Raw genomic sequence first — 18052 nt, forward strand, 5'->3', positions numbered from 1 at the left:
GTCTGTCTGGTGCTCGCAATCGGTTGTTACTTTATAGGACTGTTTTTTGTTTTTAATACTTTTCTTTGGAAGGATTTTTAGATTTACAGAAAACATTATAAAAGTAGTGCTGAGTCCTGTACCCACCCTTCCCCCACATTTAGTGTCCGGTTCCCCAGATGTTAATGTCCTACATGATAAGAATGAACCGATAAGCCCACATTGGTGGATCGAGCTTCACTGATCTGCAGGCTTTACGCACCTTTCACCAGGGTTTCCGTTAGTGATCTGTTTCCTCAGTCTCCTCTGGCCTCCGACACTTTCTCAGTCTTTCCATGCTTTTCATAACTAACCTTGACCTTTGTAAGGTGTACTGGTCAGGCACTCTATGAAATATCCCTCATAATATTTCATTCACCATAAACATTGGTTTGTCCAATGTATTTCTCTCAAGATTAGAATGAGATTATGGGGTTTTTTAGAAGATATCACAGAGGTAAATGGTGTCCACTCCTAAGGGTATCACATTATTATCAGGAAGGACCTGATTTTCACATGTGGCATCAATAAGGACCCTAACTGTCTGTCCTAAGGCAGTGTTTGCCAGATTTCTCCACCATAAAGTGATTATTTTCCCCTTTCTTGCTTCATTTTTCAGAAGCAAGTCACCGTACCCACCACAAACTAAAAGTGGGGAGGTTAAGTTCTACTTCCTAAGGAGGGATGTGATCTACTACTAAGGGCTCTTCTGTAAGGATATCGGCTTCACTCCCCCATTTTTATTTATTTATTTACTAAGTCATTTATTGATATCTACGACGACTCATATATATTTATTCTGTACTTTGGGTGATCAGGCAGGACTCAATTTTAAAGACATTTGTTCTTTTTGTGAGGGATATTTTAATCAAATATTGATATTAGATATTATTAAGTGCACTAAAAATAGATATTAATGATTGGTGGGACCATCACCCAGGCACACTGAAACCCTAGTACATCTCTAAAACGTGAGCGTGCCCTATCCCACCTTCCACATTGACACAGTGACCTATGGGTGCTCAGATGACAGGGCAGCTCACTCTGTCCCTCTCGTGCTTCCTCTGTTACAACAGGGTGAGTTTTAGCAGTCCCCCTGCCCATAAGTACGCAGAGCCTAGTTATTCAACAAATACGTATATGATGTGTGTGCTGTAGGCCGGGCACTGCTCTGAGCACTCATGGTAGTGAGTGTGATTACATGGGCCCTGCTCTCCATGAACTTATATTCTAGGGCAGAATCTATATACCAAAGAAAACAAATGGTCAAATTGGTCATTCCAGGTGGTCAGACATGCTATGAAGAAGTCAAAGCAAGTAGCAGAAGAGCGACGAACACTCATGATCCCAGTCTTTCTCTCCATAATCCAAGCAAATGACTCTGTTGACCCTTCTTGGGTCACATGCCCACGCCTGAACCCATCTCTGTGTTCTTAGGAATGGTCAGGAATAACTCATTGGTCAGACTGAGTCACATGCTGCTGTTTCTGGAAGATAGGGCATGGCCGATAGCCCCATGAGAATCATGGGAAGAAGGCCAGGTGCAGGTCTGTGATGGGATGATGCAGGGCGTATGGAAAAGCGATAGTGGGCCTCTACTGAAGGTGACTGCTGGGAATTAGGAAGCTAGCTGCCTTTCCTGGCACAGTGATTCATACTGTGCCCACCTCTAAAGGCATGACTGACATTCCACCATATTAGCCGAATCCCACTGGACTACAAACCCAACTGCTCCTCAACCAACTTCGGTAAAATCCCTCAACCAAAAATTCCTTGCTATCCCTAGAGGTAGAATCCGCTTCCCCCTATCCTCCCTGTTCCAAGACCAATAGAGACACTCCCCGGAGGGACGCTGTGGGGATTCTGTGAAATGTGAGTAAAGTCTTTATCATTAATTCCATAGAGAGGAAGAATATGGGGCCGGTGACTATCCACCAGTTGGTTGTCCACATGAAGACAGTACTCGTTGAGGGTTCGCATTACTGTTTGCATTTCTTTGCCATTTCCGGCTATCAGGGGCCCATCAGGAATGCTCCACACATACCAAAATCCAGTTCAGATTGATCGTTAACCCCATTTTAGAGCAAAAAAAGAAAACATGGAACGTAATGCACATGAGAGGATATAGCTAGATCTCCTCATGGATGCACGACCCTCGCAGCACTGGGTATTATCATGGGCGGCCCACTGTCGCTTTTCCTCTCCCCAACCTCTCCCCCCTCTGGCAGGGAAAAATAAGAAATGTTTCAGATGACCGGAAAGGAAATGGTAGGATGTAGGACAGGACCTCAGGTTCGTGGACGGCCTTCCATGTCTACCTTTTCCAGACGAAGAGACTAAGCAGTCACCAAGTGTGGTCTATTCTCTGCCCCTTTCCTGGGTAATGATGCACTTTTGTCTGGGAAGAATTTTTTTTTTCTTTCTGGGACTTGTAAAAACCAAGAAGCAATGAGAACCTGTGTAAAAGGAGACAGAGAGTCACCACAGCCTTTATGGCTTGAGACCTGAGTTTCAGACACACCGATATTTAATAGCCGCTCCCGGAAATGGTCAGGACTGGGAAAGGAGAAGGATGAGAGCTGGGCTAGAATCTTCAGCAGCTGGTGTGGCGACAGAAGTGGATTCCATTGGCAGTCAACAGACGTTGACCCAGCCCATCACGATGCCTGCAAAGTGGGACCAACACAGGCCTTACATTCAATCGGGTTTTAAATAGAGACTGAGGGGTAGGGTCACTTTAAAGGGCATCCCACGGGAACAGAGTATGCGAGCTCCAGAGACACAGGCGAGCCGAGCAGCAGTCTGCTCCAGCCTCTGCAGTGGACGCCTTTCTCTGTCTTGTCTCACTGATCCTCAGAAACAGGCACTGTTGTGTCCTTGTGTCAGACTGGAAAATAGAGGTTCATATGCAACGAGTGATTTAGGTGACAGAGCCAAGAGGAAGCAGGGGTAAAATTTGTTTTGCTCCTGTGCCCCTTCTGTATCTGCTCAGTGTGCAAACCTGACCAAAAGCGTTGGTCTCACTGGAGAGCCCCTCTTTAGGCCTCTCTCTGTAGTCTTGCTGGGAGGAGACTGTCCCTGGCGTGGCTTCTTCTCTGGGCTGTGCTGTCTGTCCAACCCGTCCTACCCTTCTGCCTCAGGCTGTGAGCAACTGCCATACGTCATTTTAAGTCTTGTTTCTCATTCCCCCTTCCCATGTAAAGACTCTGATTTCCTCCAGCCACCCTCGTTGTAAGGTGGCTGTTTTGTGAACTCAAATCCCAGATTTCTTTTGTAATTCGATGAGCACATGGGATGTCCCTTTATGTACATCAATATGGCCATCTTGGGCTTGACATCTGTGGGCAGTCCACAGACTGCCAGGTGGTCCTTTTGCAGATGAGGGGCTGTCTCCATGATGCTAGGCGACTGAGCACGGGCCAGCAGCCGATAGGAGTTGGAGCTGCGACTGGCAGGCAGGTCCGGCTGCTCGTCCCTTTCGACGGTGCATTGTAATCCCGAGGATGACAAGGGAAGGGACTCGTGAGACTATAGTCCTCCTCCTTGAAATACCAAACAAGCCCAGAACAGAGGGAGCTTGAACTCCTTCAAGAGAAAATGACAAGCAGTTTTGGCCCTTAGACAAAGAAGAGGGAAATATATTTCTCCATCCTAAAGTCCACATTAATAGGGCTTTTAGAAATGATTTGCTGTAGACAGACAGAATGTGAGGATTATTGAGAATGTCATCGTCATGATTTCCATTCTTGAAGCAAAGGGCAGCTATTGAATACGAACTACCTGCCAGGCCCTCTGGCACTCAGGAAGAATAATAAGTCATGCTCCCTGCCAGCCCAGAAATTCACATTCTAGTGCCGCCGGGTGCAGGCATGTAAATAAATAATTACAAGAGTGTGCAATGAGTTCTCCATAGAGTTAAGTGCAAGAGTTATGGAGCACTGAGGAAGGGCCGAGCAACAGCCCAGGTGTTACATTAGGAATGCTTATAGTGAGAATCAGAAAACCCAGTACACAGAGGCTTCAAATAAAATAGTGGGGTTTAATTCTTGGTTAAGAATTCTGGAATAGCTATGGACAGTGGTGTGTAGATAGCAGTGTCTTCACCTCTTCCTCACAGTCACAGGATGGCTGTCATGGTTCCAGTCATCACCTCTCTGTTCACAGCAGAAAGGTGAGTGGGTGGGAGGAGAATGGCACATTATCTGAACCTTATTTTTCAGGAGTCAAATACATGCCTCCCCATGTATCCGCCCTAATGTCCACATTGAGCCTGAATCATATGAGCCAATCCTGATTCTTACGGCCAACCCTCACTGCAAGGAGGTCTGGGGAATCAGGATGTAGGATCATCCTGATTAGCTTAGATCTTAAACAGATCATGATCCATTCACAGGAACTGGGGATTGCAACTGCAAAGTTAGTGTTCTGCCGGGAATGAAGAATGAGGTAGAGAGACAGAGCTACGAGGAGGGGACCTTCTGCCGCAAGCAGTCAGGCTAAGATTCACGGAAGAGATACACATTTGAGCTCAGCCATGGAGGCTGATACATTCCACTCATTCACATGGTAGAGAAGAAAGAAGGACGTTCTGGGGAAGGGGATAGAGCATATGTAAAGGCACCAAGTCATGAACGATAGGTTCCAGAAATGCCAAGAAGTTCTTACAGCCTAGAGAGAGAACAGGGATTGTAAACGGGAGCCAGTTCTCAATAGGCTTAACTACCAGGCTAAGGAGGGTTGTAGAAAATTCTGTGGGTCATAGAAAAATCAGGGCCAATCTTGAGACAGACCTATTTTCCAGATACCTTTGATCCCTGTGACGTAAAAGACATAAGGGCCATGTTCTTGTTCCCGTGGCACTTACACTCGGGCTCTGATGTCTTAGCGTTTGGGCGCCATAAGTTACTTTAAGAACCCTCCGGATTCTGAGTGCTTCATAAGCTGAATTTTTGACTTGAGCTTTTTCCATAACCTTGTCCTCATACTGAGGTCTCGTTTCTACCTTTGAAATGCTTTTTCCTTGATGGGCGATAGAGCCTCGTGTTTTTTCCTTTAATCAAGTGGACTCCTGCTGTCTTCCCAGATGAGGTTTACGTTTCCTGGACAGTGATCCATTTCTGTCAGTTTCTCTGGCTCACTACAGGCTGACTCCCAAGTCTGCTCGTCTACTCAGCCTTCACAGACATTCCAGATGCAATCACATCCCACCCTTGGGGCCCCTGGTGCCTGCCAGCTTCTGCAGTCCACCTGGCACGTGACCCGGATGCCTCCTTCCCTGCTTCCTGCCAAGCCGAAGGCTCAGCCCCTGTGTCCGAAAAGTCCTAAACCGTCCTTCAGCCTCAGGATCCCAGGGATGGGCGAGATCCCTGTACTCGGAAAGGGAAAGTAGGCTTCTTTTATGATCCCATAATTCTTCCGTAAATCTCACATTCCTGGCTGGGAATAGAGTTACCTAGTGATACAGACATGAGAGAAATGCTACAGACCCCTAGTGTCTCTGTCTCTTTGGATTCAAATCCTGACTGCCCCCCCACTTCCTAGCCATGTAACTTGGGGCAATTTGCTGGACGTCCCCCACCTGTAAGATGGGATAAGGAGACTAATTACCTGTACCCGTGAGTGACGGCGTTAAATGAGCTCTGACAGTGACGTTTTCAGAGCAGTCCTTGGCGCATAGCAAGCATGCCGTCTATGTTAGCTGCTGATAATAATTATGATTGCCGTGCTAACGTGCCTCAGCAAGTGGGATACGTTATGATGGGTTTTCTCCACAAGCCTTGGTAGACTCACACGCACTTACCAGCTCCTCGCAGAAGTCTATTTTGGGACATTTTCTCCAGTGTCACTCCGTCTCGCCTGTGAAAGCTTGTCAGCAGATGTCATCTACACCAGCAGCTTGCTGCCCCCAAGCCAGCAGTGATGGGTGATGCTGTCCCTCAAGGGACCAGGACATGACATTTGTCAGTAGTGAGGCAAGCGCTGATCAAAATTATCAGCAAGACTAACCCTGAGTCAGATTTTCCGAAGCAGGCATATGGTTTAGCGGAAGGATCAGTGCCCCGGAAGAGAGAACGTGGGCACGACTTCTCCCGCTGCTGTGTGACTCTGGGCAAGTTACTTTCTCCCTCTGGGCCTTGGTTGCTTTATACTTGAGATGGCCCTGACCAGAAACCAGCACTAACAACCTCCCTTTAACAACGTCTCCTTAAGGGAGCACATCACACCTGTAATTTAAAATGGACAGTTACGGAATGTCCTGCTCTCTCTCGCAGTTTGAAGTTCCAGAGAGTCATATCCCTTGTGTCCATCTTTGCATTCACGGCCCCGCTTGGTGCCTGCCGCACAGTCACTTGTTTGGAGGATTGAATGTGAAAACATCACATGCACGCACACACCAGCCTTGGCCTGATGTCTGGTGTATAGTGGGTATTAGATAAACACAGCTCTGATTTACTTTTTCAGAGCCTAGCCCAGCGGAATGCAGTATGCTGTGCCCTGCTCAGGACAAAACGGTAAATCTGGATACACGTTAAGTTTCTCCCTCCCCCAGTTTTTTGAGCCTGACGCATGTCCCTCGGTCTTCCTGCTGGCTCAGCACTTGACAAGCACCAGGATCTTTGAGTGAGCCTTTGAGGGGGCTTCCCTGGCCCAGGGCAGCCAGGTTGCAAAGGCTTTTCTCAAATCCCCTTGGCCTGCCGGTGATCCCACCATCTTCTCCCCCTACCTTCCTTTACCCTATGCTGCTTTTTCTAGAACAGCAGGCACCAGTGTCTATCCAGAGGCGATAGGCAGACCCAGATTCCCACCTGGGCACAGAGCAGAATGAGATATGATGAGATAAGAGGTGGCCTGGAGCGGGTTGGGGGCACCTGCAGACCTGGGTCCTCGTGGTAGCCTTGACTCGATCCAGACTCACCAGGTGATCTCGGACAAGCCCCCTCCTCTGTAAGCCGCACTGCCCTCATCTGCAAAGCATTCTACCCATTGATGCCGTGCATGGCGGCAGGAAGGAGCCTGGGGTTTCGGGCTGAGAGCTGGCTTCATGTCTCAACTCTGCCACTTACCAGCTGTGAGATTCAGATAAGTCAGGAACCATCTCCATAAAATGGACAGTGGGATCCAAATGGGCTTAATTGGGATTTAATGACACAGTGCCTCCAAAGTGCCTGGCATATTTGTTTGTCCGGGGACCCACAGGCCAGCCCTTACTTTTACTGAGTGTAAGTTTCTCCCTGTCGAGGAAGTTCAAGTTCCCTGAGTCAGATACACATCCATCAGCCTCCCTGCTGGCTCAGCACTTGGCAAGCACCAAAATCTCTTGCAGCAAAGACATGATCCCCACAGGGTGGGAGTGACACCAGCTCGCATGCAATTATTTTAATGCGTGGCCCAGGACCTTCTCGTGCCCAGGCTGGTGTATCCTTGGGGGGAGGATCTCTCCTCTCCTTACCCCTCGCATCCTTCAGAGGCAGAGGAAGAGAACGCACCCTGCACACTCCTCCCTTCCTGAAATGCAAGCGCCGCCGAGTGGCCTCCTCCCAGGGAGGATCTGCCGAAAGGAGGAGACACGAGGGCAGAAGGCTGGTAGGCAGGCTTCTGCCGCCATCTCTGAGGGGAGAAGAGAACCCCCAGAATTCGGGGTCACCTGACCTGCAGGCACTGGGCTGGGCATTTGTTTAAGCCTCTTAACTGCTTTGTGGAGTGGGGATTACTGGTTCCCACCTTGCTCGTGAAGAAACCGAGGCCGCAGAGAGTGAGACCAGCTGCCCAGAGACCCGCACAACTGAGAGTCACGGCCAAGTCGGCCTGACGTCCCCAGTTCTTGCTCTGCCATCACCCTGTGTTCCCTGTGCCGTGAGAGAGGGACTTGGTCTCGCAGAACAGTATTTACCCAAACGGCTGCAAGGGCCTTGAACCCTAAGAGAGAGGGTCTTCGAGATCTTTCCAAATGGTGGAGGCCCAGTTCAGGCAGAATGTGGCTAAAGGGGGAAGCCAGGAAGGGACTGAGCTCTGGACACCCTGTTGCCTTCCTCTGTCTCAATGTCAACTACGCTCGTCCTCCCGACCATGGGAGGCAAGTGGGGGAAAGGCGAGAGCTAGTTTATTTCTCCTGGAACGTAACTATGAACAGGGAAGTTTTGAAAACCTGGCTTTTCCTGTTCTCCCTGTGCAGACAGAAGACTGTGGGCTTTCGAATCAGGTCTATTTGAACTTAGACTTAAATCCCGGTTGCCACGTTTAAGAACTTTGTGGCCTTGAGCCAGTCATTGCTCCAGCTTCTTCATCTCTACAATTGTACTCCTTGTTCAGGTCGCTGTGAGGATTAAAAGACCCTGACATCATGCTCGTGGTGAAGGGTCCCCCCATCCCCAGACAGCTCCCCGGCCAAGGGCATGAGCTGTCCCTGCTGGCCCCTCATTTGGCCCTCCCACTCCACCACTCCTGTCTTGTCCATTACAGTCCGATCGTCTTACTCAAAGCCAGAGTTAGTCATTCCCCCTTCGTTAGATCCCCAGCACCACAGCTGAGCTCGGGGCCAGGTCTCCCTGTGCCCCTCTCACCCCCGCAGCCTCCTCTCCCACCCAGCCCACCTGGCCCCCGAGCTCCGGCTACAGCACGTGAGCTCGCATTTTCCCGAGGGCCTTCCCTGCCCTGGACCATGCCACCACCATTGCCTCTGGGCCGGTCCCCTGCCTCCCGGGAACCTCTGGTTCGTCCTTCAAGCCCCAGGACGTGCATCCCTAGAGCCCCTGTTTTAGAGCCCCCCTTTTCCCCGTGAGCCTCCCTCCACCATCACGTTCTGTGCTGTTTGTGGACACGTCCCTGACCGGCCGCCAGCCAATCAAGGGCGAGCACTGTCAGCAGAGCTCACTGCCCTTTCTCCCAACTTAATACGCTCCATGCACTTACTCGCCAGCCTTCATGGACGGCTCACTTCCTGCCAGACGCAACTTACATGCTTTCCGTGTAGGAACACTTTTTTTTTTTTTTTTCTCGAGGCAGCTCTGTGACACAGTGCATCTGTCAGTCCTGGCTGGAGGCAGAGACCATACCAATTATTCGAACAGAGAATTTAATCTTTAAAAATGGCAACTAGACATAAAGTGTTGATTTGGTAATGAAAAAAAAGCAAAAATAGAAAATGGCAGGCAACATTTCCCATCCCTGGAGCCGAAGGAGCAGAGGGAGAGGTGGGAAGCATTACAAGTCGGGGCTGGCACCCAGGCCTTGGGCTAGGGGCAGCAGGCAGCTCCAGAGGCGGACCAGGAAACTCATCCTGAGTGTTGGAAAAGCTGCAAAATGATTCTAGCTGCTGCTAAGGAAGGAAGGGCCTCTGCCGCCTGGAAGAAAGGAGGTAGGGTGATGCAGGCACAGGAAGCACGAGGGGGCCGCCTGCCTTTTTCCTCCCCCGGACCCGCAGTCTCCTTCTCACAGCCTCCGCTGGCCACATCTTAAGGGAGGTGGCTGGCAAAGTAGAAGTAGGGTTTGCAGAGCCCTGACCTTATTGTCACCAAGCAGGCTGGGAGAGAGGGAAGCTCGCACGCTGGCACAGAAGGGAGCTGTTGCTCTCTGCATTTCACAGACAAGGAAACTGAGGCACGAGAGTAAGTCACTTGACCGAGAGCAGAGGCAGGATCTGAACCCGCCCCGTCTGGCCTCGGCACCCTTCCTCTTCACCTGCCTACCGTAAATGGTGAAGGAATGAGTGAGGGAGTGAGTGAGTGCACGAGCCCACAAACGGTGCTTAGACCGGTGGCCAGCCGAGGCTGCGCACAAGTGCGAGGTCCTCCCTGCCTGCTTGCCTCCTTGTCGCCCTACCAGGTCATCCACTGGAACTCCCCCAAGAAGCTACGGGTGAAGAACAAGCACGTGGAGTTTTTCCGCAACCTCTACCTGACCTTCCTGGAGTATGACGGCAACCTCCTGCGGAGAGAGCTCTTCGGCTGCCCCAGTGAGGCTGATGTCAACAGTGAAAATGTAAGTGGCTCACGGGGCACAGGGGCGGCCCCCACACACTGGGCTCTGGACACACCCAGGGATGGACAGGACCCTGCCCTTGCCCTGGGCGTCCCATCAGATGGGGGACACAGGTGCATCAGCATCACTGCGGGCGCAGAGCAGGGATGCTCAGCCTGGAGTTTCCAAGCAGAGGAAGCAGAAGGAGCCAGAGTTCCCATGAAGCAATAGATAGTGTGTCTCTCCGTAGCCGGGAAACTCTGAGGTCCTTGTGGACGTGGCACCCACGCGGGAGAGCCAGAGTTCGGTGCGGTCAGCGCGCGGGCGGCAGCAAAGATTTTCACAAGTAACGGGCCCCGGGAGGGTTTGCCTAGGCGAAGGAAATGTTCGGTACGTGGTCACAGGCATAGCTAGCTCCTGTGTTTTCCTGTCTCTTTGCTGTTTTTAATTTTTTCCTGCTGTATCTCATCAGATGTTCTTAGAGACCCTCTTTCTTTCCCCAATGGGAGTGGAGATATGGAGGCCCAGGGAGGTTCAGCGGGCTGCTCACAGCCAACAACGAGCCAAGTAGAGAGTGATCTCAAGCTCTGGGGAGCAGGAAATGGGGAAGACCGCATTCCGTGTCACGGAAAAGGCAGGGCAAGGCAGGCTGACCTGGGTTTGTCCAGTTACCAAGTATGTGACGTCGGGCACGTCACCCAACCTCTCTGTGCTTCTGCTTCCTCAACCACCGAATGGAGATGCAAAACTTAAAGTTGTGTCTTGAGGCTAAGTACGAAATTACATTTGAAGCACCCGGCTCAGCCTCTGCCGTGCGTTAGGTGCTCAAGAAGCATTTCCTCCCTTTCCTTGACCCTCAGTGTTAGACACAGAAGTAATCTGTTCATTCGGCGAACGTTCACTGAGGGCCTTCGTGTCGGAGCACTGAGCATTCACAGGTACAAAAGGACACCGGTCCTTGCGGTCGTGGTGCTAATATGCTCATGGGGGAAACAGTGGGTAACTGTATGAACATTCAGGGGAAGTGATCGGCCAGCGGCAGGTGCTCCATGGCGGAATGTTAATGAGCAGCTGGGCTGCCCCATGGGTTTGCAGGGTCGGGGTGGGGAGGGAGCTTCTCCGAGGAGGTGATGGCCCTCTGAGTCCTGAATGACAAGAAAGAACCAGCCGTAGTAGAGCAGGAGGTGAGGGAAATACAAATCAAAGCCACAGTGAGCTACCTCCGCTCGCCTGTTGGGGTGTCTGTTACCGAGGAACAGAAGAGGACGGGAGTTGGCGGGAAATGGGAACGCTGTGCCCTGCGGGTTCGATGCAGGACGCTGGGGCCGCTGTGCTGAACAGTAGGGAGGCTCCTCCAGAAATGACAGGCAGAACTGTCCTCTGACCCAACAGCCCAACTTTGGGGATGTATCCCCAGGAACTCAGACAGGGATCCCCAAGGCAGTGTGTTCTTTGCCACGGTCAGGCCCGCGTTACCCTTGATGGCCGCAGGGGAGACAACCCCCCACCCATCCACAGATGAACGGATAAAATGGGCTGCATGTGTCCGATGGAATGTTGTCCAGCCTTAGAGCTAAGGAACTCTTACCCTTACCTTGTGACAACTTGGGTGGGCCAGGAAGTGGGGATGCTAAGGAAAGACGCCCGTCACCGAAGGGAAACAACCGCACGAGTGCCTCACGTGAGAGGCTTCTGAAATCATCAACTTACAGAGCTAGCAACAGAAGGCTGGTTACCAGGGGATGGGGAGTGGGGTCATGAGGAGCCCATGTCCAGTGGGTACAAAGTTACACAACGTAAGCCCCAAAGATCTGCTGTACAATGTAGCACTTGTCGTTAACAGGGTATGGTGCCTTTAAACGTGTTAAGAGTTCTGACCACACTCTTCATACACACAGAAGAGCCTAAGAAACTTTGGAGCGGGGGACGGTGGATGTTTATTACCTTCATTGTGGTGAAAGTAACATGAAAGTAACATATGTCCAAACTCACCAGATTGTTTTCATGATGTGTAATGTTTTATATTGCCAATTCTGCCTCAGGAAACCTGGGGAGGGAGGTGGAAGAGCAGGAAAAGTACATTCAGGGTAGGCGGGAGTAGCTAGTACAAAGGCCCTGAGGCAGATCAGGGCCCCAGTATGAGGACCTGAAGGACAAGCAGCGTGCCCCAGGGGCTAGAGGGGGAGGAGAACAGCAGAAGCTGAGCATCAGGAAGGCAGGAGGCAGGTTGGAAGGATGTTGTGAGCAGGTGAGCGAGTCAGAATTTTGTTCTGTTACTATTATTGTTTATGTTCTTGTGTTGGACATCATGAGAATTCTTTTTGGCTTCCAGTGGCAAGGGAGGGTGTCTGCGGAAGGTCTAGAGGACGCACTCACCTGGCCCTTTACCTGGACGACTGGCCCCAAGGCCACCATGCCCTGGTATTCAGCTCCCAGGCCCCAGTGGAGTCCCCTCAAGCTATGGCCCTTCCCCGCATCACCCTCCACGCCTTCGCCAGTAGTGTCTGCCCTTCTCCCCCACTGGCAGTGGAGGAGAGAATACCATTAAGCACTTGAACTCCAGCTCAGATTCTGGGAACCACTTAGAGGTTTCGACAAATGGTGTGTTTTTCTGGTTTTTCCTTTTTGCTCAAATCCATATTTGCCATCATCATCAATATCTGAGTGCCCATTCGGCACTTTTCCCTCAAACGCTAAATGAAAACTGTTCTCCTGCCTTTAATTTTTCCTGCGTGGAAGAGACTCCCATGAAAAGCCTTGGCAGGATGAAGCCATCAGTTAACTGTCCTCCAGGTGCACTGGTCAGAGTCTCACAAAGCGGGAGTCCCGTTAGATGTGACCCACCCACTACTCCTACTGCCAGCTTCCCCTGGTAGTGGGGACGTCATCACTGGTTCTGCTCATCATCCGTGACTGCATTTATTTGCTCAACAAGCAAGGTGAATGCCCACCTTGCAGGGCACTGGGGTTGAACTTAGAGGCCGACCCCGTCCCTATACGGAAGTCGCTTGACACGTAACGAGTGTGAGACGTGCCAAGAGGTTGATTTTTCCGGGTGCAGAGAGGGCCAGGCATGAGAGGGCAGCCTTCTCTGAGCGCTCACCACAGCTGTTGTCCCAAAGGCTCTGCCCTTGACTGTGCGCTAGCCACACCTGCCGCCTGTCCTTCCTGCGCATTTCAGGCTCATTCCCAAGGCAGGGCTGTTGTGCTCGCTTCCCCTCCGCCTAGAATACCCTGCCCCCGGGGTCCACAGGTCTAGATGTGGCATCCTCAGAAACTAGCCCTGCCCCACCGCTCGCCTCCAGGAAAGCTGGAGGTCACTGCCACATGCCCCGTTTTCTTTTCGTCAGAGCACCTGCTACTATTCACAATTCGTCGGTCCGTGCAGCTGGCTCCTATTTCTTTTTCCAAATAGAAGAAAAGAATACAAGACCCTGAGAGACTTTGCCTGTCCTGTTCGCCCCTGGGGACTCCTTCCTGTAGCGGCAAAGCAAGCACATCCTAAGCACTTAACAAATACGTATTGAACGAGTAGGAGAGACGAAGGCAGTACCACGTAAAGGGCAGAGCAGCTGGAAAGCGGGGAGCCCAAGGAGAACATGCTGGTCGTCGGCGTCCTAGAGCACAGACATGTCGGGTGACAAAGAATGAAGCTGACCGGAGGGGCCTTGGCTGTGCTTAGTTTAGACTTGACCTGTCAGCAGTGAGGAGCCGCCAAAGAGCTTTAATCATGGTCAGGTTGACATTTGAAGGAAATGACTCCCCGAGTGGGCTCTCACACGTTGAAAGGGACAGGTTAGAGGCAGGGAGGCCGGTTAGACCATTGCCACGTCCCAGGCAAAAAGGTGCTGGTGTTGGGGCTCTGACCCAGGGCAGTGGCAGCAGGGATGGAGAGAACAGGTGGGTTGCTGTGTGGGTGCTAAGAACAGGGGGACAGGTGCAACTAGCCCTCAGAAATCATGAGGGCAGGTCCCCATGCCTCCTGAAGCCAGGTTCCTCAGGCTGAGCCCACCTCATGGGGCAGGGGTTAGAGCCAGGAGAGTAGCTGTAACATTGGGTTCTGGAACTGTGTCCCTATGGGAAATTCCACACCCTGGCCCTTGGCAGCATGTCAAATGGTAGCAGCAAACATATCCGGAGGGAAAAGGTAAGGTCTTGGATCTGGGCCAATGCTAGATGCTCCCCGCTCCGTGGGAGAAGTTGGTTAGAGCTGTGACAAGTGCACAGAGGGCGGCAGTCTCGAAGAAATGAAGTCAGAAACTTCTTCATGGGGCTGCTGGTCCCAGAGGAGAAAGGTCTCCAAAGGCGGTATCTGCCAGCCAGAGATAGTTGTTCCAATAGTTGCTGGCCACGGAGGAATGTTGCCGAGTGAAGCCTGTTCTAGCGAGGGATGCAGGCAGTGGGGGACGGGGAACGTTCTCCAGCATGAGAAGCACCAGACCAAGCTAACATTCCAATAGCACACGAGGAGGGCATTTCACACACTAGGGGAGAGCAGGTGCATCACAGAGGACTTCCTGGAGGAGGTAGGATTTGAAGGCCAAGAAAGGAGGAATGAGGACATACAGAGCATGGGCCTAGAGGGAGGGAGTGCAGGGACAGCAGAGACCAGAGGAAAACAGGAACAGGGACCATTCAGAGGAAGGCAATGTGAGAACATAAACAGCTGCACAAGCTCATTATGATTATTTCTTCACCAGGGAGATGATGACGGTGGTGATGGGTGATGACAGTGGGCTCCCTCGTCATCACAGCTCACTCATTCCGGAGACGCGTGACTCAGAGAAGTCATGTGAGTGCTCCGAGCCTCGGGTCACCATCTTATAAATGGGGGCAGTGATGCCTTTGTCACAGTGTTCCATGGATGCTTTATGTTAAACCACCAAAAACGGGACTCGGCACCAGGAACACAGCCTTCCCTAAGGTGCATTTTTTCCACAGATCACAGTACCGAACCCATCTGATACTGGGTCCAGATCTGTTGTTCCATGAACAATCTTCAGGTTTGATTCACATTTTTCCTAGGCAGGCTTGGCAGAGGGGTGGCCTGCAGCGTTTCTTAGAGCTCGGTCTCTAAAGCGTTGCAGAGATCAGCAGCTTCGCTCTGTACGACACGATCCCAATTGGATTTCCCACCAATTAGAGGCTCCAGGAAGGAAGGAGAGGCCATGGGGCTGACCTTGCTGCCAAAGAGAATAAATGAATGAATTCAGGAAGCCAGGGTGAAGCTATGATGGGAAGAGCAGGCCCCGGTTCTAGACTCTGTGTTCGGGGTTCTTGCTCTAGGACAAGACAGTTTGGTTTGGAAACCATGGTTTAGACTGGCAGTAGCTGATCCCATAACGCCCCTCCCTTTTCTCAGCAACACGGCCCCAGGTGTCTCCAGGGAACCCCGGGGCTCCACAGAACACAGGCGGATCATCACGGATCTTTTCCACCCCTAGTCCATGCAAAAATCCTTCCACAGAGTCTCTAACAGGCTTGCATCTGGCCTCTGCTGGAATCCTCCCAAAGACAGGGAGCTCATCACTTCTAACAGTTGACTCCACTGTTGAGCTCCAGATGCTCACCCGTTCTTCCTCATGTTGAGTGTAGTCTTCCCTTCCGTAAGGAATCCATTTCTGAGTCCCGTCCTCTAGAGCGGTGAAAAATAAGGACGCCCACCCCCCACCCCACACAGTCTTGCAGATAGGGTGGCAGGTTTCCATACATTGGTTATTCAGAAACCTGCCGCTCTCCCTAAGCACTGTTTGATTAAGCCACGCTGTATCAAGAGTGCCTTGTTCCACCTAAGGGAGCTTTCCAGATAAAGGAAGCTCACCTTTTAAAATGCAGGGCTGCTGGAACATGCAGGTTTTAATCAATTTGGGTGGGAATCTTGGTAAAGGACATACGCTTCCTTCAGTAACCTAAGTATACAAAACTCAGGTTACCGTTTTCAGTGAGTCAGATTGTGCTGGCTGGGCTGAGGGGGCAGGAATTGGCCAGAGGAAGGAGGATGTTAGTTGTCCTAGCAGGAAATGGCCTCGGACTCTCCTGCTTCTTCTGCAGATCTCTTTTCTGACAGCTGTCGTTTTCAGTTTCATCAGCCCTGAAACAACCCTTTCTGGGCTCCCCTCCCCGTTCATCCTTCCTCTGGCAGCTAAAGATAGAAAAACCAATGGAATGTAAGTCAGAAAGACCCTGAGTAAAAGAATCATGCGTTGTCATGGTAGAAGTTAAATTATGAAACATAGCAGACAACCAAAAATGTGCAAAAAAAGAAAAAAAGAACCAACAAATGACTGGACTCCAGTGAGTTTTGACCTATCAATGGAATTGTAAGTCAGTGGACGGTGTCTGCAGATGTAGCGCTCCCTTGGCCCATGTCTGCAGCAGACATCACTAATCAATGGCCCCGCCCCTTCCACTTGGCCCTGCCCATTCCATTCGGGCTCCACCCCATCCACGGTATCCTTGCCAAGACAGCCTGCCAGGAAACCAGAACCAGTCTCCGAGTGATGACACAGGAGACGCTGGAGCCTGTTGAGTCTGTGTCCCTGTGCCAGGCGTTTGTCATTCCAGTGTCTCCTAGAACGGAGACAGCTCTCTTTGTCGCTTCAAGACCTTCATCTGCTTTTTTGAGCCTCTGCCAATTGGGGGTTTCCTGCAGGGAAAGAGAAGAGGAAGTGCAACTTTAATCCTCACCCCAATCGAGGGAGGTAGGCTTTATGAGTTGCATTTCACAGATAAGGAAACCAAAGCTCAGAAGGGATGAGTTACTTGCTCAAAGTCAAACAGCCCCTGAGCGGTGGGCCATGATTGGAAAGCAGGTCTGTGTCACTCAGAAGTGATGAACCAGGGCCGTGCTTCCCACGTGGATGGAGCTCTGGATATAAAATGAATATAATGAGAACTAGAGGTTATTCAGTGATCATTCTAGTGGTTGTCACCATTCCTTACTCTTTCACAAACCCTGCAAGGTAGTTATTACCTCCATTTCTAGAGGAGGAAACGGAGGCTCAGAGAAATGAAATCATGGGCCTGGGTGGTGGCAGTGCTGGAACCTGCATGAGTGGTCTTTCTTTCTGCAAGTATTTACTTTGCTCCTTGATCTCGCGCTGCAGTACCTGCCCCGTACCCCAGCATCCCTGTCTCCCGGGGCTCCTGACTTTATGTTTCTGCATAGAACATCCACTCCTCAGTAGATCATGTCTCTCGCTACTAGAAAGGAAGCTCGGTGACTGCAGGGAATTTTATCTGCTTCATTCATCAGTGTATCTCCATGCCCATAAAAGATGGCCTGGCACCTGCTAGGCGCTCAGTGAATTTGGGTGAACACATGAATTATTCTAAGTCCTTTCCTTGAAGCATCTGTGGAGTGCTGGAAAGATCCCGGTCCACGACATCAGAACACCTGGCCCGAGGACTAGATCTAGGACTACAGGCATAACGCTCCTTCCCATGGCCTCAGTAGTGTCATCTGTCAAATGGTCAGTGAGTAAGCCCAGTCCAGACTGTCATGAGAGTTGAGGGGTTAAGGCGTGCGGAGTGCCGCCCATCCTAGGGTGCCTGGTTCTAAGAGTTGGCCAGTAAGCTTGTCCTGTCCCCTTCCCTTCAGCTGCTCTGTGGTTCCCCCTTGCCTCTGGAAAGAGGGTTTCAGACTCCCTCATCCAACACGGGTTTTGGGCAGCCTGCACGGCACGTTTCCTGGTACCAGCACCATCCAGACAAAAAGACCACAGCGTCCCTGTGGCTCAATTAGAAGTTAAAAATAAGACATATAGAAGCCGACTCTAGAAACACGTTCCGGCATGGGGACCAGATGGCCCTGTGGAAACAGCTGTATCCCGGAGAAACCTCAGAGAAAAAGCAGAATGCGTTATTGTTCTCACGTGTGGGCTGCATGTCACCCGTTCTTCAATCACACGGCGGGCAGCAGAGCCCCCGGCTCCAGGGGCCCTGCACGGGCGTGGTTAAGTTCTAGAGCCTGAAGGAGCACAGCCTTGGCTTGGGGGGCCAGGGGCGAGGATAAAGGGAGGAGCCATGCAGTCAGGCCACTCAGGGGATGTGTCCAGGCTACGGGCACACCAGCGTG

General features: G+C 51.3%; 1 protein-coding gene across 4 annotated transcripts in view; it reads left to right on the top strand.

Moving 5' to 3' along the window:
* The window catches only part of LARGE1 (LARGE xylosyl- and glucuronyltransferase 1), a 524894-nt gene that overhangs the window by 459233 nt on the left and 47609 nt on the right, over positions 1-18052 (top strand). For all 4 annotated transcript variants that reach the window (XM_082740545.1, XM_082740542.1, XM_082740543.1 and 1 more), the window contains one exon: positions 9841-9996. In XM_082740545.1, the coding sequence (XP_082596671.1) occupies positions 9841-9996 (156 nt within the window). The remainder of the gene's footprint in view (positions 1-9840; positions 9997-18052) is intronic.

This window comes from Mustela nivalis, assembly GCF_964662115.1.
Source record: "Mustela nivalis genome assembly, chromosome: 7".
NCBI classification, from domain to species: Eukaryota; Metazoa; Chordata; class Mammalia; order Carnivora; family Mustelidae; genus Mustela; species Mustela nivalis.